Here is a 21,590-nt window from a genome sequence, read left to right on the forward strand (position 1 = left end):
GTTTACAGTATCCTTAGCCAGCAAGAGGAAACAGATAGTTCATTGGTGAACTATTAATGAACAAAATTGGTAAAAATTAATATGAAAACAACTACAGAACAAATTTGTAAACAGTTTAAAGAATCTTTCTTTCCAGAGGGAACTTTCCTAGTTTTCATGGGATAGTATTTGAACTATTCCAAATCACATAATGAGACACATACCACTCCATTATATGGATGTAGCATACAAAATCTTATCTTAAAGCACTGTAAAAATTGCCAGGTGTGGTGGTACACACCCTTATTCCCAGCACTTGGGAAGCAGAGTCAGGAAAACACCTGTGAGTTCAAGGTCAGCTGGTCTACACAGCTAGTTCCAGACTGACTAGAGTCTCTCTCTCTCTCTCTCTCTCTCTCTCTCTCTCTCTCTCTCTCTCTCTCTCTCTCTCTCTCTCTCTCTCTCTCTCTCTCTCTCTCTCTCTCATACACACACACACACAGGTTTCTCAAAAAAAGACCCTGCACTACTGAAAATTCAAGAGAATAAAGCATGAAACAAGTGGGATTTATTTCAGGATGGACGATAGCCCAACATTAGAAAAACAATTTCAGAAAGAAAAAATATCCAAAGAATAAGAAATTTAAATGCTGAAATAGTAAACCATTCCTGTTAAAATTAGGAACAAGATAATGTATACATTTTGTAGTTTCAAGCTAATATGACAAAAAGAAATGAGATGTAAATATCAGGAAACAAGGCAAGATGTACTTTTGTTTATAGTTCAAGCAATTGTTTATACAGTAGATCTGCTAGAAAAACTTACAATTCATAGCATTGGTAATCTGAAAAGATTAGCTGTGTAGCCAAGTGTAATTTGGTGTTGAGTGGTGATTATTCATAGAAACTTGAACTGAGAAAAGAGAGAAAACTGGTATGAAAAGCCTAAGTCCTTTCTTGGGAGGCATCTAGGAAATTTTCTTTAGGGGCTGAATGGAGAGTCCTGAGACACAGTATGATTTAGTGTTGTAGAAATTTAAATCTCCCAAGTTAATACAAATAAAATACAGTTGGGATATAACTTTACATTTCTGTTAAGTGAAAAATAAATTGCTTAATATTATTAATATAATTGATTTCCTACATAGGCGACAACTACTCATGTGCTATATACAGTTCTATGTGAATGACTATAAAAATGGAATTTCTGGTTCGAGCCTTCTGTGGTAATAGTTGAGATAGTCATCTGTGGGATCTGTAATGTTGCCTGATCTTTCACTCCTGAAGTATACAGCACTCGTTCAGCTCTGTTCCTGACCAGTACTGGGGATTTTCTTGTCTCTAGGACATGAGTGATAGCCAAGCTTTTGACAGTGTGAGTTTCCAGTCTCCAAGTTGGTGAAGCCTGAAGTGAAGAGGCGATAAGTGGCTGGCCACGCAAGGCCCTGGCTTGAGGTGGGGCCTCCTCAGCCACCCACCGCTCTTCTCAGACGGCACAGCAGAGGCTGGTTCTAGAAGTTTCTCAACAGCCTTTGAAGTTATGTGGGCCACACTTGAATGTTTGAAAATCAGGATAGATGCCAGGGGTTTGCAGACTGCCACCGCTTTTATAAGTTGGCATGCCTTCCCATTTCTGTGTTTTCTGAGATGCGTTCATGCTACAAAGACCAGAAGGTGTGACAGAGTCATGTTGGCCTACAAAGGCTTATAATATTTGATGTTTTCCCTTACAGAAAATATGTGCATTTTGGCATGATAGTCCGTGTCTTTTATCCCAGCACCTTGGAGGCAGAGGCAGGAGCATCTCAGTGACTGTGAGTGAGGTCAGCCTGGTCCGTATGTGGAGGTCTAGAGCAGCCGGGGCCACAGAGTGAGACCTTGGCCCTCCCTCCAAAGATGTCTGCCACCACCCCCACCCCGTAATTCAGACAGCACACATAGCCTTTTCAGGATGTAGGAAAGGCGGAGGTCACTGGCGAGGAGGCCTGGCAGAGAGCGGAGACAGTGGCTGAGGTCTGCGTTGGTCGTTAAAGAAAGTTACAACGAGTAAGATGCTCTTCTTGGGATTAAATCCTTTATTAAAATTAGTATATCAATTTGGAATCTGACAATGTTATATTTTCACATTTAGGATTTGGGGGGCCTGGGTAGTGGTGGCACACTCCTTTAATCCAGCACTAGGCAGAGGCAGAGGCAGGCAGATCTTTTAGTTCAAGGCCAGCCTGGGCTATACAGAGAAACCCTGTCTTGGATTTTTTTTTTTTTTTTTTTTTTACGAGACAGGGTTTCTCTGTATTGTTTAGGACACTATCGGTCCAGCCCGGCCTCGAACTCACAGAGATCTGCCTGCCTCTGCCTCCCGACTGCTGGGATTAAAGGCGTGCGCCACCACCGCCCGGCGGAAATTTTTTTTTTAAGTTTTTGTTTGGTTTGTTTCCTCTTCCAGTCTTTGCTCTTCGTGTGGTCAGGGTTTGCAGCGCTCACTAAGACCTCCAGGCTGTGGAAGGAGTGGCACCAGCAGGCGGGGGGTTGGGGGTGGGGGGGTGTGTGCACATGCGCCCGAGCTTATGTGGGCGCAGCGGCCCGTGCAGGTGTCACAGGCTCTCTCACTGCCCTGAGTGCGCTGGGCTGAGTGGTCAGGTGAGCCCCAGGGTCCAGGCTGGGACCACAAGCGAAAGCCGCTCTTGAAACAGCGCAGCACACTTGGATGCTGGGCGTCAGCTGGGATCCTCATGTTGGCCCTGCAGACACTTTGCCGGCTGAGCCACCCCAGCCTATGAATGACGTGGGCCAGCACGGCAGCCGGCACCTGTACCTCCTGCAAGGATTGCTGTCGGGTCCAGGCCAGCTGGGTTACAGAGTCAGACTCTGTCTAGAGACAAAACGGTTAAATCCATATAGGAGCTAGGGTTCCAGTGATAAGAGAGCTCTTGCCCAGTGTGGAGGAGGCCCCAGAATATCCAACACTGCAAAACAAAACAGAAGCATTTACTGTGGAAATGCTTGGGAGCTTCCGTCCTATTCCAGTCTGTAAAGAACTTAATCAGACCACACCGCTGACTCTTGTAAAGAGGATTTTTTTCTATTTTAATAACCACGTGTTTCTAAAACCTTAATATTTTAATGGAGCAAATGATATTATAAATTATATCTACATTCCTAGAGTCAGCTCAGTTTGGTTCTTTACTGTGCATTCTGTTTTCTGATATTTGCTTTAGAGGTTTTGAACCAATATTTGTGAGTAACAATAACCTGTGTTGTTTTGTGCACAAAGTCTTTGAATTTCACACTGTGGTCATCATACTGTTCCTACAGATATATTGAGAATGTTTACTGGTTTTCTGTTCTTGAAAATGTTTTTGTAAGGCTGGGGTGATTTTTTTTCCCCTGTAATATGTTGGTAGAAGGTGTCTGTAAACTGAATTCTGGGAGAGGAAAATATTTAACCAATGCTTCATTAAAGATGACAGTGACCGACACCCTTGTTTTTTGAATTTTTGTCTCTAGTGTTTTTTTTTTTTTTTTTTTTTTTTGCTGTTTTTGTTTTGTTTTGATTTGATTGCTGGGGGTTCTTTCTCTGTGGACCTGTCCTGTCCAGTGACATAAACTAGTAGCTTTGCCACTGTGAGTCCTCCAACCCAGTCTCTGCAGACCTTTCTGGCCTTGGATTTGTAGCCATTCTCCTGCCTTCATCTCTAGTGCTCGGATTGATTGTAGATATACATACAGCGCAATGCTCAGCCGTGTTGTAAACTTCCGTGAAAAGTGTCCCTTCTCTTCATGGGGGTCAGTTTGGTAAGTCATGTTTTCTGGTGTATTGGCTGTTACATTGAAACTTTGAGATTTGCGTGACTGATGCTCTTTTATGATCTCATGATTTTAGGTGGCCTTTTATGATTTGCCCAATTTCCATTGGTATTTATTCCATTATCATCTGAAAGTATTATTAGCATATATATGTATATATACATATATTTACATTTATATAAATATATATTTAAAACCAAGACAGATGTTCTATTATTTAAAAAAATAGCAGTCCCAGACTTAAATTAGTAATAATAAACCCTCCACTTTTAATCCTGATCATCTTTTGCCTTTCTGTTCCTTGCTTTATTTTTGCAGTGCACGTGTTTTCTGGAAGCATTTGGATGAAGTCTGGACTGCAGCCTCCTTGGTAGTTCTTTCCCCTATCTCATTATCTGTGGTGTGAGCACAGATCTGAGTTGGCATCTTAACTATAGACTGGAGGTGCTTGTGTGCTCTCAGGGAAAGTCCGGGTTTTGCTCCTGCGTTTCACAAGGACGGTGACACTATGTGGTCGCATAGGCTTCTTTGCTGGCTTGTGTAGATGTTGGGGATTGGCCCCTTGCACATTCTAGGCAAGAACTCTACCTCTGAGCATCGCCTCAGCCGTTAAAGTTGCTGAATGACTTCCAGTTACACTGTGAGATGTGAAAGTCTTACGGGTGATGGGGAGTATTCCTAAAGAAAATGCATGAGTTCACAGAGTTTGTGTGGAGCAGCTGCAGGTCAGGGAGTGCAACTTCAGCCTCCTAGAAGGGTGATAAGCTAGAGTATTTCTCCATGAAGCCTCTCACTTTTCCTTAGCTCGTTGTTAGAGCAGAACTTCAGTGATTAAGGTTCTTAAGGGGAGTAGAGGTCATGAGAATCTTGAAAGACCACCATTCAAAACACATCTGGGGGTTTCAGCCATTAAGAATGTTTGTGCTTCCAGAGGACATTAGATGGATGGGCGGCTCACAACGACCTGTAACTCCAGCTCCAGAGGATCTGATGCCCTCTTCTGGCCTCCCTGGGTATTACACTCTTGTGTTCAGACAAACAGCAACCCCCATCTGAATACTCATTGCAGTTTCTGCCGGCTGGACACAGCTTGCTCTTTTGTGGCTTTATAATTGTGACCTGCCTCAGTGCACCCCACATCACCGTCGCCTTTGTTTGTAGTGTAACGTCATCTATAATTGTGTTTTAAACAAATTACTCGGAGGCTTAATTATTAGCGCTTTGTCAGATCCCCACTTGTCAGATGATTTCTGGACCTGATTATTGTTTGCATGTATAAAAAAAAAAGATTAACCCTGTGAATTTCTCCTTCGTCTTTAAGAGCTCTCCGTGGTGCTGTAGAAAGTGGTTTACTTCTTGACCTCGCGGCTTCACCCTGAGGCCTTGCCAAGAAGCTCTGCTACACGTGTGCCTCTGTGGTACAGTTACTTGGAATTGTTGTTCTTCAGTCTGTATTTTGTTACTGGCTCCAATACCATTCCTATAAGTGACATTAAAGCAAGTGCTAAATGCCATCTACACACTGAAATAATGAAGGGTCGACCACGCCTGAGCGTAAGACCCGTGCTTCCAAATGCAAGTTCTCCCCGTGTTTACCTTTGGAAACCTATGATAGGTGGCCTCCAGCCCCGGCCTCCCCTTCTCGGGAAACACTGACCTGTCCTCTGAGTTCCTCGATTCAGGGTTAGGGTGTTCGAGTTGTACAGCTCCAGTGTTGCCATGATTGGCCAATGTTGTAGGCAGCCTGCATTGTTCTAAAGAGATTTCTTTCCTTTTCTAGAAGCATTTTATATCAAGGTCTTTAAATATACGCATTATTTTTGTGTTAAATAAATCGGAATTGTTTATTCTTAATTTTTATTTCAAAGTGAGGTGACATTAAACTAAAGAGACTCTGGGCTTCCCGAATCTTCTTGATCAGTCCTAATATCCCTGTGTCATTCTGTGTCCGTCATGCCGACCACTCTCCTTCTCGTCTCCTCCATTCTCTCACTTTGCTTTTTCAAGAGTCTTTCAGCCTCAGTCTGAATACAGTCACTTTTGCCATAGAGTGGACTGTTCTCCCATCAACAGTCTCGGGTTGTGTTTTCCTTTGCCATGGTTCCGAATGGCTGCTGTTCTGTGAAATCCTAAGTCTTCAGAACTGCTGCACCACGGGTGATGCTGAAGACCAGCCTTCCATAACTAGAAATGGCAGGGTGGACTCTGTGTCTCATTAATCTCCTCTGACTCTGAAAACCTACAAACTATGTCCAAATCCAAGACTAGAGTACCTTACCTGTGCAAACTCTTTATCCATGGTTGTGCTCTGTAGGTTTGACATACAGAGCTAGTTAGGTCATCTCCAGCCCTGAAAGACTTACTGTGGCTTAGGGCTGAGGTTCTGCCGCTCTTCAGCCCATTCCCCTCAGCTGACACCCCGTGCTCCATCCTCTTGAGACACTGCCGCGCTCCAGTGATGATGTCTGCAGACCAAACCCGCACGTGGGCGCCATCTCCTGTCTGGGCAGTTTTGCTTCCTTTGTCTCTTTCTTCAAGACACAGCAAGCATCTTCTCCATTCTTAGCAGTGGATTTCAAACTCCTTTCTAACCCTATAGGTCCAAGGGTAGCCAAGGATGGCCGCAGCTTCATATGATCAATTGTTAAAGCAAGTTGAGGCCCTGAAGATGGAGAACTCAAGTCTTCGACAAGAGCTAGAAGATAATTCCAATCATCTTACAAAACTGGAAACTGAGGCATCTAATATGAAGGTATCAAGACTGCAATCTTAATTGTAGCTTATCACTTTCATTCATTATTCCCTCTTGTAAACTTGGAATAACTAAGACACTTTACTTACTCAAAAGTATACTTTAAGCTAAACAATAATATATAAACTCCTTCTTAAGAAAGTTAACATATTCTTAGTAAATGTGTTAAATTAATCATGTAGAGAAAATAAATTAACCCTGGTGACTAATTCATTCTTTGTTTTAAAGTTTAAAAATAAGACCCCCAACTTTGTCATTCTACTTCAGTTTAGTGGAAAGGTTTTTCTATATAGCTTATAGAAACCAGCTTTATTTGTATCTCAGCGTATCTCAAATATCACATTGTCTTATTTGGAAAATGCAGGTATCATAATCCTAAATGATGATTTCTATGGCACTTCCAAGCCCTTAACTTGGTTTGCCAAATAGCAAGAAAAGTTACACAGTATTTAGTGTGTAGAAGGGAAAAGATTTTGTCTTCAAAGTAATTGATTAAAACTTTAGTTACTTTAATTTCTGGTATGCCCAGCTTATGCTGAATGTAGTAACTTCATAAAATTGGAGATTGTCAACAGAAATGGTTATTTCCTTCCCTTTTCCTTCCCTAAGGGGAGAATCTGTTTTGTGTTTTTCTGTTGCTTGGCTATTTTAACATCGTAGTTCCTGACTTTTTCCTCTGAATACTCTACTTTCTTCATCTATACCCATTTTCCTGTCAATTCTTTTTCTGTCATTTCAAAGTCTCCCTTTTTCTAGACAGTTGTGTCTCGCTGAAGAACTGCTCTTCTCTTTCCTGCTTCATCCCTTAGCTCCAGCATCCTGACGGCTCAGTCTTTGCTCTTACCTCCTCTCTCACCCATCTTTCTAATGGCCAGAAACCTCTCTGGCAATAACATCTCCAAAATGTCCACTTCATATCCTTTCGGAAATAGGTAAACTATAAACAAGCGTTAGTTTTTCCTTACCACAGGCTGCTTTCGGTGACTTACAACACCAGAGTCGGTTACCTCATAGGCTAGAAAGCCATTTGTTATCTTAACACTACAGCTCAGTGCACTTTAAAGTTGTACAGGGCATGTGTTTGTGAGAGTTCAAGGATAGAAACTGCAGACACATTTTGGTCTGTCTGACTGCATACATTTGGCAAGCCTCCTGGAGGACCTGTTGAGAAAGTATAGATCCAGTTTGTAGTGCAGAAGTCCGATCTAGCTTGAAGTTTTCCTTTCATTATTTAAGCAAATCCAAAAATTGTTTTTAAAAAACACTTTGGAGGAGACATTTTAACCAGCACTTAGGTCTGTCTCCATGCTGAAGTGCAGTGTCTTTGAGAGTGACTACACAGGTCACGCCTTGGGCTGCTTGCTCATAGGCCAAGAACAGTCTGCATCAAGAGGAATCCCTGTAAGGTGCGCCTGAATTCAGTGACTACTTGAAGGTGTTTCTGCACACACCCTTGCAGGTTTGTCTGTGTATTTCATTAGGATCGGGTTTATGGCGTCAGACTAATTCCAGATTTCAGTGAGGCTGTTCGTGGATTGCTTCCTAACTGGCTCTAGGCTGTTAAAGGACTGTGACCCGTTTTGTCTTCTATTGATTGTAAAAAGGTGCTTTGGAAACCATTAGTAATTTCCATGTTGAGTTAAAGTTAATGTAGTACAGTAGTTCAAACAGTCAAAACAACGCTGAAGCATGTTTCCTGACCTTTAACCAAGCAAGGCAAGACACATCTTCAGATGAAACTAGGGAAGCCTAAAATACAAGCAGTAGTACCACCTACTGGCAAAAGAGGGTACTGTCCTGTTGTTGGTTACATGACCTCACAATAAAAATATAAAAATATCTCCTGTGGGATAACAGGAGAATGTACATTAAAAGTTAGGGAAATATGATCAGACCACTTATTTGAGGGTATTGAGGAAATACTTTAGATACAAGTATGGTACTGTGGCTGTGTCTGTAAAGAATCCCTATTTAAATATACATACTAAAATGAAAGGCAAAGCAAGCCTAAGATTATTGGTGACGCTCCTCTCTGGGACATTGACTTTAAGTACAGGCTGAGCAGACAGCTTTGCCCAGGGAGCACACCGGAAGGCCGGTGAGAGGAGCCCCAAACCTGGGCTGCTTTCGCTATGGACATTGGGTCTTGGAGGAGGAGGGAGGGGAAGGAATAAAAGGCATATTAGCTTATAGATAGGGCTTGCTTCAGGGAGAAAAACTTTAGTTTTATAAAGTATATTCTAGGTTTTGAACTTTTTAGACCAGATTTAAAACCTTAACTAAAAGGAACAGATTTTTAGTGCTAAAGAGGTAAGAACCACCAGAAAATGAAGCAGGGATGGAAAACCATAGTGAGAATTTTAAGGGATGCATCTACTGTGCCAAGATGACTGGTTCCCAAGACACATGTGGGTTGTACAGCATAGGAGGTTAAAGGTTGAGGAAACAGACTTCCGTGTTTTCAGTCTAAATTAAAGGGTCATACTCAAGAAGCCAAATCAGATTGAAATGGCCTGAAACTAAGTTAGGTTCAAACCATTCTCTGTATCTAGTAGGATGGCAGAGGTAGCCCAGCAGGGAAAAGGTAAGCTCTGTAGGAAAATGCACTTAAGTCTTAAGTCTTTCTTGTTCTTATAGACACACCATTGGCACACTGTCGAGTTTTAAGAAGTAAGAAAGTGGTAATCAAGACAAAAACAGGAGGTAGTACATAAGCAGTCTAGGTGTTGGAGTTAGTCAGAGACTCTTGACATAAATATAATGTCTTGAAAACAGGAAATTGATAAAATGCCAGAAATGCTATAAATTTTGATAGAGAATTGTATCTACAATAAAAAATGTTCTGACTCTCAGGAAACACTTCCCAGAAGATTTCACCTGCTGGGGTCTTGTAATCACCACTAATTTCTCAGCCCCAGCTAAGCAGCGTAGAGTATCCCCTCAAAGCAACGGTTCTGCTTCAATAGTTCTGGTGTCTGTTAGCCCCAGCTAACTGGAGCCACAGAATTGAAAGTAACAAACAGCCCTGGTCTTTAAACACCTGGAGCTTCAGAGGCCAGCCCCGCCCTGTGCACAGCCCTCGACATTCTTCCCAGATCCCACAGAGCATCTCTCCAGACCTGACCACTCCGTGTCCTCCCCAAACATGCTCCACTCTCCTGGGACCAGCTTGTCTAACTTGGGGTTTCTATTACTATATGAAACACCACAGCCAAAGTAACTTGGGGAGGAAAGGTTTGTTTGGCCTACACTTCCACATCACTGTTCACCATCAAAGGAAGTCAGGACAGGAACTCAAGCAGGGCAGGAACCTAAAGGCAGGAGCTGACACAGAGGCCGTGGGGGGGTGTTTACTGGCTTTCTCCTTATGGCTTGCTCAGCCTGCTTCTTATAGAACCCTGGACCAACTGCCCAGGGATGGCCCAACCCACCATGGACTCAGCCCTCCGCCATAGATCACTAAGTAAGAAAATGCCCTATAGGCCTGCCTGTCCCCTGCTGTTATGAGGTGTCCTCTCAGTTGAGGTTCCTCCTCTGCTGACTGTAGCTTGTGCAGGCTAATGTCAAACTAGCCAGTACAGGCTTCGTCAAAGAGAAAAACTTCATCATACAGAAGGCTTCAGTAAGAACATGGAAAACAGGACATCATTGACCGAGTAAAATCATTTACCATGCTGCACATACATTTGACAAAAAGAACTTGTTTCAAAATATATAAATGACTTCTGTTGTAAACAATAAGGTCTAATTTGGGAGTTGGTCAATGGGTAAGGACAAAAGCACTGGCGGTACAAGCAGGGTAACCCCCAGAAGAAAGCGCTGTGTGCTCCTAAGTCACACATACACACACATCCATATACCTATACACATTCACACATGTACACACACACATACACACATCCATACATGTACACTCACACAGGCACATACACACACAGACACGTACACACGTGTACACACTGATACAATTAGACAGACAGATGGGGTTAAATATCCAGTGCTCTGCAACATGGCCTCCAGAATTAAAGAGAATTCTAAAGGAAGCTTAGTGGCCAGGTACACGAATGGAAAGTAGTTCAGTATCACCTGTCATATAAGACAAGACCATTTTACTCCTGCTCAAATGACCAAGCTTTAAAAGACGATACTCATAAATTGGAATATTGAAATGCTCACATACCACACTGGGCCTATTTTAAACACACACACACACACACACACACACCAGCTGTTTCTTTTTAAGTTAAACACTGATTCAGCATTTGAACTCGAAATCACCCCAAGAGAATTGTGTATGTCTGCTAGATACTTGTACAGAATGATCATGCTAGCATTCATCATAGTAGCCTTCAGACTGGTACCATCCAAATGTCCCATTAGGAGAAGAAAGAATAAACAGGGAGTGTATTCATATAGTAGACTTCTTATTTCACCAGAAAACGGTGACTACATGGAGGCATCTTACAGGTAAGATTATGTTAGAAGTGGGAAGCCCAGAGACTCTCGGGCTGTACACTGTCTAGTTCCAGCATAATGGTTATTGCTGGGGACTGAAGATGTCCTGGTGAGAACTTGAGGGGACCAGAACTGGAAAGGTTAGGCCATCCAGGACTGAAGAGCTGTACGTGTGTATATTGAGTCTCAAAATAGCAACACAGTTGAGGTTCTCTTGTTAGGAAGTAGGCACAGACTGTTCACTGCACGCTGTAAGTCATGTAAGTCATGCTAAATGCTGTCGTCTTTAAGGCAGAGAGGCCGGGTATGAGTGAGTTGGCATGTCTAGCTTGCACTTAGCAAAGATAGCGTAAGGTAACAGCACAGGCTGACACTTTTTAAAATTGCTACTCTTAAGACTCTTTAAAAATTTTCCCTTAAATGTCATTTGTTTGATTTATATTGCTGCTTTTATCAACAAATTTCTAGTAGAATTACTAAGGCTTTGGTATTGGCCCTGAGAATTAAGCTTATGGGGACACACATTCTCTACAAAGAGCATTCTGTTGCTAAGCTGTGCCCAGCCAGAGATGTTCTGTTCACAGTTACTTCCCTGCTATGTGCGTTCCTGTGCGTGTGTGCATTCCTGTGTGTGTGCACTCCTGTGTGTGTGCATGTGTGTGTGCACTCCTGTGTGTGTGCGCTCCTGTGTGTGTGTGCACTCCTGTGTGTGTGCGCGCTCCTGTGTGTGTGCGCGCTCCTGTGTGTGTGCGCTCCTGTGTGTGTGTGCACTCCTGTGTGTGTGCATGTGCACTCCTGTGTGTGTGCATGTGCACTCCTGTGTGTGTGCATGTGCACTCCTGTGTGTGTGCATGTGCACTCCTGTGTGTGTATGCGTGTGCATTCCTGTGTGTGTACGTGTGCACTCCTGTGTGTGTGCTTGCCCTGCACATATGGAAGTCAGAGGACAATTTGTGGGTGTAGATTCACAATCAGATTATAAGTTCTGCCTCAGACACGTAAAAAATAATCTTATGATAAGCTGTGAATGTGAAACAGTTTTCAGGGCAGGAAATGTGAGCGATGTCAGAGTGACTTAGTGTGGATGGACTTTGGGGAGGGCCTGATGCTCCTCCACTGACTTAACGTCCTGACTCCATCAGCACATGGAGCAGTGATGGTCCCCAAGAATGACGTCGTCAGTTTCCCCTTGGGCTGCTCTGCGCTCACTGAAGGGTGATGTCCCGTCTGGATGTGGTCTCATCCTCACAGTGGTGACATTCTCTGGAGATGATTTCAGCATGACATCTTCCTCCGGGTCCCCACGCCTTCCTCCCCAAACCTCTCGAGTAACACCATGGTCTGTGTGACACGGGTTATTTGTTTTCAGTGCTTTCAGTGGTGGGGTGCAGGCAGGCAGTGGCGCTGCCCCGCCCACTCTCCAGCAGCTCCTTTCAGGGCCTCTGTTGGTCTCTTCCCATACAGTGAGCAGCTCTGCCTTCAGTTTCAGGGCTGCAGACACTCACTCGGTGCGTCTTTCTGCATCTTCAAAATCAAACTGGCCAAACAAAGGCCATGCTGGGAGCTATCGTGGCATGCTTCAATGTATGGGAAATGTAAGTTAAGTTACCAAGGAATACAAATAAGACAAGGCTTACAGGTAACTGGACAGAAAAATTGGATTGAGAATGACTTTCAAATACATTTTGAAAAAATATTACCAAGAAGTAGTTTATGTGAGAAAAAGGACAGTGGCATCGAGGGCAGGAGGCAGCTAGCAGACAGGCGTGTAAAGTGTGAGTCAGCGCTCTAGCAGACAGGCGTGTAAGTCAGCGCTCTAGCAGACAGGCGTGTAAAGTGTAAGTCAGCGCTCTAGCAGACAGGCGTGTAAGTCAGCGCTCTAGCAGACAGGCGTGTAAAGTGTAAGTCAGCGCTCTAGCAGACAGGCGTGTGAGTCAGTGCTCTAGCAGACATGCGTGTAAGTCAGCGCTCTAGCAGACAGGCGTGTAAAGTGTAAGTCAGCGCTCTAGCAGACAGGCGTGTGAGTCAGCGCTCTAGCAGACATGCGTGTAAAGTGTGAGTCAGCGCTCTAGCAGACATGCGTGTAAGTCAGCGCTCTAGCAGACAGGCGTGTAAAGTGTAAGTCAGCGCTCTAGCAGACAGGCGTGTGAGTCAGCGCTCTAGCAGACATGCGTGTAAGTCAGCGCTCTAGCAGACAGGCGTGTAAAGTGTGAGTCAGCGCTCTAGCAGACAGGCGTGTGAGTCAGCGCTCTAGCAGACATGCGTGTAAAGTGTAAGTCAGCGCTCTAGCAGACAGGCGTGTAAGTCAGTGCTCTAGCAGACAGGCGTGTAAGTCAGCGCTCTAGCAGACAGGCGTGTAAAGTGTGAGTCAGCGCTCTAGCAGACAGGCGTGTAAAGTGTGAGTCAGCGCTCTAGCAATCCGCTCAAGTGGGCTGTGGCACCTGGGAAGTAAGCTGCTCAACAGCAGATGCGGGCCCAAGAGGGGCAGGTGCTCAACAGCCATTTTTGTGGCTTAAGCAAATCTGTATGTGTCAGCTGATTCAAAATGATGATAATTCCACCTTTCGTAAAAATTAACAGATGTTTTGTTAGCCTGTATTGCACCAAATAATGAGTTTGTTTCATTGTGTCTGTTTTGATCATAACATGGCCCCCATGGCCTTGTGTGCTGTGAGTCTCTTGCATGGAGACTCCTCATAATCACAGTTATCTCAAGTTCCTGAGCTATAGCAATGAATAATAGGTAGTACATTTAATGTACATTATAGCTTAGGGTGTGTTATCAGCCTGAAATGAAATAGCTTTCTCCCTGATCATATCTAAATGCCAAGAAATACAGACTCGTGTCATCAAGAAGTTACTTAGAATTTCATGTTGATGTACTGTGCTCTTCTCAATAGGAAGTACTTAAACAGCTCCAGGGGAGTATTGAAGATGAAGCTATGACTTCTTCTGGACAGACTGACTTACTAGAGCGTCTTAAAGGTACATTTTTTAAGTAGTTTAGAAACCCTGTTTTAGGATAGCTTGATAACTGATTGGAGTCAGCTGCTCTATTTGGACTGTGGACTCAGCCTGCTCCCATTTCCACGCTGGGTCGAGGCTGCTAAATGCAAACAGAGGAAAGGTCTGATGCTTGCTGTTCCCACATGTCATCGGATTTCAGTGTGTGACTAAGTTTTCTCCTTGGGAGTTCGGAGTTGTTTTTAAAAGTCATTGTATTCTACCAGTCACTAAATATGCTTCGGCATGCCATGTCTTATAAGACTCCCATGGCAGGTAGATTGGGAGGGGGGTGTTCCAACTGGGGTGGAGATACCTAGCTTTTCCTATGCCATTTCTAACAGAATCTGTTTTAAAATGTCTTTCTCGCTTTGTTGCTTAGAATAATTGACACTAAGGATGGACATTTTTGTGTAATTTCTGCTAACATACTTGTTTTCTTTATGACTCAAGCTGTTTTTGCGGGGAAGCTTTTAACTATTATAAATAATTATCAGTCATGTATGCTTGTATTTAAAATATAAGCCCGAGACTTCACTTTTAAAATAATATAGTAACTTTAGGAATATTTTATATAACATAAAGCAGTTACTACCTAAGGCTTTGTCTCTGCTTAGAATTTAACTTAGATAGCAGTTTTCCTGGAGTGAAACTACGCTCAAAAATGTCCCTCCGCTCCTATGGAAGTCGGGAAGGATCCGTATCAAGCCGCTCAGGAGAGTGCAGTCCTGTTCCCATGGGGTCATTTCCAAGAAGAACATTTGTAAATGGAAGCAGAGAAAGTACTGGATATTTGGAAGAGCTTGAAAAAGAAAGGTAACGTTTGTTCCTGTGTAGTCATTACTGTATGTACATGGAAGCAACTTGATGATTTGTAAGATACAGAGGAGGGTTTGATGGCAGGTGATATGACCTGCTCCTTAGAGCATTTTCTGTTTCAGTGTCTTTTTAGTTTCCTACTTTTTCCACCTCCCCTGCCCCCAGACAGGGTTTCTCTGTGTAGCCCTGGCTGTCCTGGAACTCACAGAGATCCAGCTACCTCTGCCTCAGAATGCTGAGATAAAGGCAGCATGCCTGGCTTGGGTATTTTAGGACTCTTAATGCCCAGAAGGTGCCTTATCTTTTTATCCTAAAAGTTAGGTCAGATGTTTAAATGGTAACATGTATGTTAGATAATAGCTTTATGGCCTTAGTGAGTCTACAAATTTTATGTCAAGTTCTTTTGTGGAACTGGTGCTTGTGAAAACTGAATGTTAAGATAGTATGTAGATCACAGGGCTCAGTGCTCTCTCGGGTTCTGTTCCCAGCGCTCACCTGGCAGCTTAGAGCTGGCTGTAACTCCAGTTCCAGGGGCTCCTGGACACACGCGATACACACATATATACATAAAACGAAAGATAAGTTTTAATAATTATGTATAAAGAAATGCATCATGTTTCACTGGAAGGGGAAGACCTTACTATCTCTGGCTTAGGTAGGGTGTGGCCACCTGTGGAAGTCTGGCTGCTGTGTGGACTAGGAGGGATGCTGAGCTCTCTTCTGCTCTCACTGGGCCAGTCTTTATTTCTGCCCTGAACCCGGGCTGACCAACGCTGTCCTGACCCACCGTCTTCCGCCACCTTGTCCCCTTGATTACGTGTGAGCACACTGGCCTTCCAGGAACTCATTTTGGTACTAATATCATTAGCAGAGAGTTTTAGAGAAAGCAGTTTTTAAAATGGGTTTTACTGCAAGTATTAGTGAGCCGAGCAGCTGTTAGTAATGAAAGTGCATTAGAATGTTCCTGTGTCTCAGCCTCTCTGATACCTAAGGGGGAAATCTCTCGGCTCCTGCTCTCTGATACGTGAGGGGGAAATCTCTCAGCTCCTGCTTTGGTGCCATTTATCTCTTGCCAGTTCCTGCCCATTCATTTCCTTACGATGAAGGCTGCTTATTTCTGACATTATTTCTCAGGAAGGGTGATCGTAGCAAGAACAAAGCCTTCTACATACATTTGTACTCATTATGAATGTTTCTCAAGAACACACCAAACAGAATTTTTAAAATAGTGTATCATCAGAGGGGAAAGCATCATTGTGTGTGGCCAAATTCCAGATTCATACAGAAAATATTCACAGGTCTGACTTCACGAAAATTCAGATTTTCCAAATAACAAAACTACTATAAGTGTAAATTGAAAAAAAATGTATATGCAACCTAGTGACTTAAGTACTGCCATTCCCAACCCAATACAGAAGTCCTATAAATGAGAAGTACAAGTTACAGAAAGGGGAGGTTTGCAAACTCAGAAAAAACAGTTATGTGCATTACATCAATTAAAATCATGGTGATATCCTAGAGGTTTATAAATTCAGATATGTAAGACTTTAAAAGTTGTGTTATAGCTAGCTATGGTAGCATGTGTCTTTAATCCTAGCACTTGAAGTCAGAAGCAGGCTGATCTCTGTGAGTTCGAGGGCAATCTGGGAAGTTACACGGAGAAACTGTGTCTCCAAAAACCAAAAAACCACACACAAAAGAAATTGTGTCATAAACTTAAATTCATAAAAAATTGTAGGCTATATAATTGATGTAACATCTTATTAGAACAGTAAGTAAAAATACATGTGCCCTCAGAATTTATCATGTGTGCATGCTTGAACATGTGTGGAATGAAGTGCATAAAGACATTAATGTAATGTATAATGTTAATAGTGCTCCCCAGTAAAGAACTTGCCATAGCATGTCTCCTTTGTGGAGTCATCAGTACGGTGAGATACATGGGATATTAGGCAGCCATCAGAAGTACACAGCAGGTCTTTTGTTCTTATGTGCAGCGACCCCCAACATAGATTTTTATACATGAAATAGCAGAGTATTTATGTTCCTAAACATAGGCGCCTTATTACGTGCATCTTCACAGAAAACCCCTGGAAACAACAGAGAGAGAAAGTGATGACAGACGCTGCTTCGGGAGCAGAGCCACACAAAACAATACGGAACGTGTGCTTTTTACTCCTGAGGAGTTTATCTCAGTAACACTGTCTTGTCGTATGCTTGTATCTGTAATGGTCAGGTGTGTGGTGGCACTGGATCTTCAGGAACTATGTAAGGTCGTTTCAAGATTCCAAGCTAAGTTTCTGTACTTCAGAGCGCCTTCCTCTGACTGCAGGTGTGATGCGTTTATTCAGTGTTGCTGCTCAGCCGCTGGCTGACATTGGTGTCCAAGGCCGCGGCTTCCAGGCTCCTCCCTTTCCCCAGAGTCATTGCTGCTGGCTTAGCCCCTTTAGTATAGTGTTTACTCTGCTGGCTTTGAGTTCTGTTCTGTCCACACCTTTGCCTCACCTTGTAGACTGTATGAAAGAAAGCCCTAGTCAGGTTGAGAACTGTCTTACTCAGGGACCGAACACACTGGCATTCAGATGTCAGTGAGTAAAAACCCTAAGTCCTACCACACACTCCAAGTCAGTGAGTTCCTCATTCATCCGTTCTCTGCTGTCTTACAGTAACAACTGGGAGTTAGTCTTAGACAACGTGCGGTAGCTTGTGTAAACTTACCTGTCTTTTAATATAGATCGTTACTCCTTGCTGATCTTGACAAAGAAGAAAAGGAAAAAGACTGGTATTATGCTCAACTTCAGAACCTCACGAAAAGAATAGATAGCCTGCCTTTAACTGAAAACGTAAGTACCGTGGCAGCACAGCTGAGATTGAATTGCTTGATCTTTAAAAGTATTCAGATTATCAACAAGGAATTTGAGATAGCTGCATTTGTAATGGTCTTAATTAGCTGTTAACCTAAATATATAATGGGTCAATAGTATTTTTTGGTTTTGTTTGTTTTTGTGGGGGTTTGTTTCTGGTTTTGACACAGGGTCTTAGGTAGTAGCCCGGGCTGACTTCAGACTTGCTATATAGCTGAAGAGGACCTGATCCTCCCAAGTACTGGGATTATAGGCCTGTGTCACCATACCAGCCTGTTAATTAGTTTTTAATAGAAAATGAAAGTTTATTGTATACCAACAGATACTTCTTTGAATCCAGATTCCACTAGACAACTATCTGAATCCAGATTCCACTAGACAACTATATTTTTAATTGGTAGAAACATTATACCATCTGCTTGGTTTTTCTGTACAATACAGGAATCATGCCAGATAGTTTTTACAACTAAGATATCCTTGAAGATAATTGAAATATTACTCTATCTAGGTATAAATGCCAGTAGCTATAGCCATGGATCTTACTATTTTTGTGAATTCTAGAATCCCTTTAGCAAATACACTTTTGTTTAGAATTTTAAAATGGACACCAGTGAGATTGCTCAGCAGGTAAAATGACTTCTGCCTGGCTGGCAGCCTGAATCCAGTCCCAGGGACACACCTGGTGGTGGGAGAAAACTCAAAGTCTTAGAGCTAGAGAGATGACTCAGCAGTTAGGAGCACTCACTGCTCTTCTAGAGGATCTGGGTTTGCTTCCCAGCACCCACAAGAAACTCACAGCCACCCACAACTCCAGTCCTCAGAGACCTGACGCCCTCCGTGGGCACCAGGCACACATATGGTATCCTCATGTGCATGCAGACAGAACACTCATGTAAAATAAAAGTGACAAGTCTTTTTTAAAAATAAACTGAAGGCCACCCTCATCTATATAGTAATTTGAGGCCAGACTGGGATGCAAGAGGTCCTGTCTAAAAATAAAAAGAAAGCTTCTGAAACCCATGAGGAATCTCAAGGTTGTGTGTTTCATCAGTATTTTATGTGATATTTAGAAGGGGAAATGAGACAGGTGTGTGGTTCATGCTCAGCCCCACAGTGCTCCAGGCTGTCAGCCTTGAGGGTGGGCCAGCCTGGGCTGCGGTAAGACTCTGCCAGTGTAACCTGCGTTCAGCTTTCACCTTATCATAGCAGTCTTGAGAGGACATAGCAGACAGGAAGTGAAAATAAAGGGAGAGAAGCCTTCCAGAGTATAGTTAACAGGGTTTCCCGGTGCACGAGCTACAATTCCAGGCATTAAGTGCTCACTCTCCTAGAGCAGCCGGGAGTCCGGGGAGGAAGAGAAGGGCCCTGCTCCCTGCAGAGCCCTCCAGACTCTCCTGGCCACAGGACATCACACACAGGAAAAGGCAGCTTCGGGGCATCTCTGATGAAGGAAGACTAAGGGATCCCGAAGAGTTTGACGAGATTTTAAATTTATGAATAAAAACAGCACAGCATGGTTTTATTATCGGTGACTATGAATGGAGAATATACAAAATCCAGAGCCCTGTTGTCTCCATGAAGTTAGGGTCAAAAAGGGCTTTGGTATATTTCGTAACTCAAGGCAGTGGGTTACTATCGGAAGTAAAGATTAGTTGTCAAATAAATTCATTAGGTAATCATGTTTAATAGGATACACAAGAATACTCAATCATTATGGGCCATTAGTAACATTAGCAAATTGAAACTTGCTTGTATTTTATGATCATTTACTATACATTGCTTTCTTATTGAGAAAACAAGTTAAGAAGAACTTCCATGTGGAAATATTTATCTGTTTATCAAATTATCACACCACTTACAACTCAAAACCATATTATTTTAGCACGCTATGTCACATTCAGTGTTTCTGTTTTGCTGGGAATGGAGGACAGATGAGAGAAATAACAATGTAGACTGAGAGTAGGAAACGACACTTAGTGAGGCGTGGTGGTGACACTTAGTGAGGTGTGGTGTGCTTGCCTTTGTCCCAAAGGCCCAGCTCTGGGAAGACGGTGGTAGGCAGGTTTCTGTAAGCTCAAGTCTAACCTGGTCTATGTAGTAGCTTCAGGCCAGACAAGGCTACATGGAGACCCTGTCTCTAAATAAATAAACAACATGCAGACCATTTTATCTGTCACTGAGTCCCTAACTGTGGTGCGCCTACAACAGTGCATTCTGCACATGAGTGTTTTGTTTGGGGGCAACTTAAAATGACAACAGTTTGGTTGGGTTTGGTTTGGTTTTTCAAGACAGGGTTTCTCTCTGTAGCTTTGAACCCTTATCCTAGAACTCGCTCTGTAGACCAGACTGGCCTCAAACTCACAGAGATCCACCTGCCTCTGCCTCCCGAGTGCTGGGATTAAAGGTGTGCACCACCACCACCGGGCTTAAAATGACAACAGTTTGGACCAGACACACTGGGAGCAACTCCCTAAAAGAGCGTGAGGAGTATGAACAGTCTTACAGCGTTTCTTCATTCTCTCCTCCTTTTTATCCTGCTGTGTCTCAGTGTGAACACCAGTGATGGGTAACACCCATTTGGTGAGGTGCTGCTGATTTTGTCTGCCTATTTATTAATGTTTATTTTAGATATTTGTTTCTTACTCTCTTTTCTTCATTTAAAAATGGAAATTTCTTCTCTATTTAGCCTGTACACATGAGGCAATTAATTAATCCTTACCTTAAAAAAGGGCAATGCACATCTGTTTTGATTCTCCACACGATGTCCTGTTAGTAGACCAGGGTTTTGTTTGCGTGTTGGTTTTGGTTGAGACAGTCCCATGCAACCCAGTCCTCTTGAGCTCCTTGTGCAGCCAAGGATGAGCTTGAGCCTCTGGTCCTCTTTGCCTGTTTCCGAAGGGCTGGGATCCGGGTCTGTGCCGTCACGCCTGGGTTTGTGTGGCGTGGTATGCAGCTTTAATAACTGACAGGAGTTCCTCGGGGTGGTGGGGTTCAGTGCATTGTCCCTGCCTACTTCACACAAGGGTCTAGTTGACCCCAGCACCACAGAAGTCAGTGAGCAATCAGGTGCCCTCGGCAGGTAAAATCATAAGGGGACAGACGCTAGGCCCACCTGAGCTAGACCAGTTACATATTTTCAACGAAACAGTCTAAGTTAAAACCATTTTTTTTTTTTTTTACTTTGAGGCAGCTCTGAATCTATTAGGAATGCCAGCTAAGCCTGGTGCCCATACTCAGGATTTAGGATTCCTAAGAGAAAAAATTTCTTAAGTATGGTGACTTACATAGTTATTTACTCAATTTTTGGTTTTTGGTTTTGGCTTTGGTTTTTTCATTTTGTTTTGTTTTTTTGTTTTGTTGTTGTTGTTTGGATTTTGGTTTTTGGTTGTTCAAGACAGGGTTTCTCTGTGGCTTTGGAGGCTGTCCTGGAACTTGCTCTGTAGACCAGGCTGGCCTCGAACTCAGAGATCCGCCTGCTTCTGCCTCCCGAGTTCAGGGATTAAGGGTGTGCACCACCACCTTTTAAATGGGCATTCGTTTCACTATTAAACAGAAGTTAATGTGTTCTCTGTGGTTTAGTTTTCCTTACAGACAGATGTGACGAGAAGGCAGCTGGAGTATGAAGCCAGGCAGATCAGGGCTGCGATGGAGGAGCAGCTCGGCACCTGCCAGGACATGGAGAAACGGGCACAGGTGAACGGCTATTCCCACACGGCACACATGACAGTCTGACCGTGTTCCCAAACTCCACCGTTACAGTGTCTGTGCAAGGCCATCAGCACCATCACGGAGAAGCTTCACAGCCTGTCTGGTGTCGGCACTGTGGGGATGATAACCAGCATTGACATAACTGCCTCTGCCGTATGTCATTTGGGTATTCCTCGTTCTGCATAGAACCCCAGGGAGATGCC

At 43.4% G+C, this 21,590-nt stretch overlaps 1 protein-coding gene across 14 annotated transcripts in view; it reads left to right on the forward strand.

Moving 5' to 3' along the window:
• Positions 1-21,590, forward strand: part of Apc (APC regulator of WNT signaling pathway) — a 113,529-nt gene that overhangs the window by 49,726 nt on the left and 42,213 nt on the right. For 6 of the 14 annotated variants that reach the window (XM_040758056.1, XM_040758059.1, XM_040758063.1 and 3 more), the window contains exons 2-6: positions 13,894-13,978; positions 14,614-14,812; positions 16,899-17,051; positions 17,550-17,658; positions 21,259-21,372. In XM_040758056.1, the coding sequence (XP_040613990.1) occupies positions 13,894-13,978; positions 14,614-14,812; positions 16,899-17,051; positions 17,550-17,658; positions 21,259-21,372 (660 nt within the window). Of the gene's footprint in view, positions 1-6,385; positions 6,539-13,893; positions 13,979-14,613; positions 14,813-16,898; positions 17,052-17,549; positions 17,659-21,258; positions 21,373-21,590 lie in introns of all 14 variants that reach the window. The other 8 variants (XM_013123995.3, XM_005065296.4, XM_013124005.3 and 5 more) reach the window with 3 other exon arrangements.

This window comes from Mesocricetus auratus, unplaced genomic scaffold (genome assembly GCF_017639785.1).
Source record: "Mesocricetus auratus isolate SY011 unplaced genomic scaffold, BCM_Maur_2.0 Super-Scaffold_100015, whole genome shotgun sequence".
Lineage (NCBI taxonomy): Eukaryota > Metazoa > Chordata > Mammalia > Rodentia > Cricetidae > Mesocricetus > Mesocricetus auratus.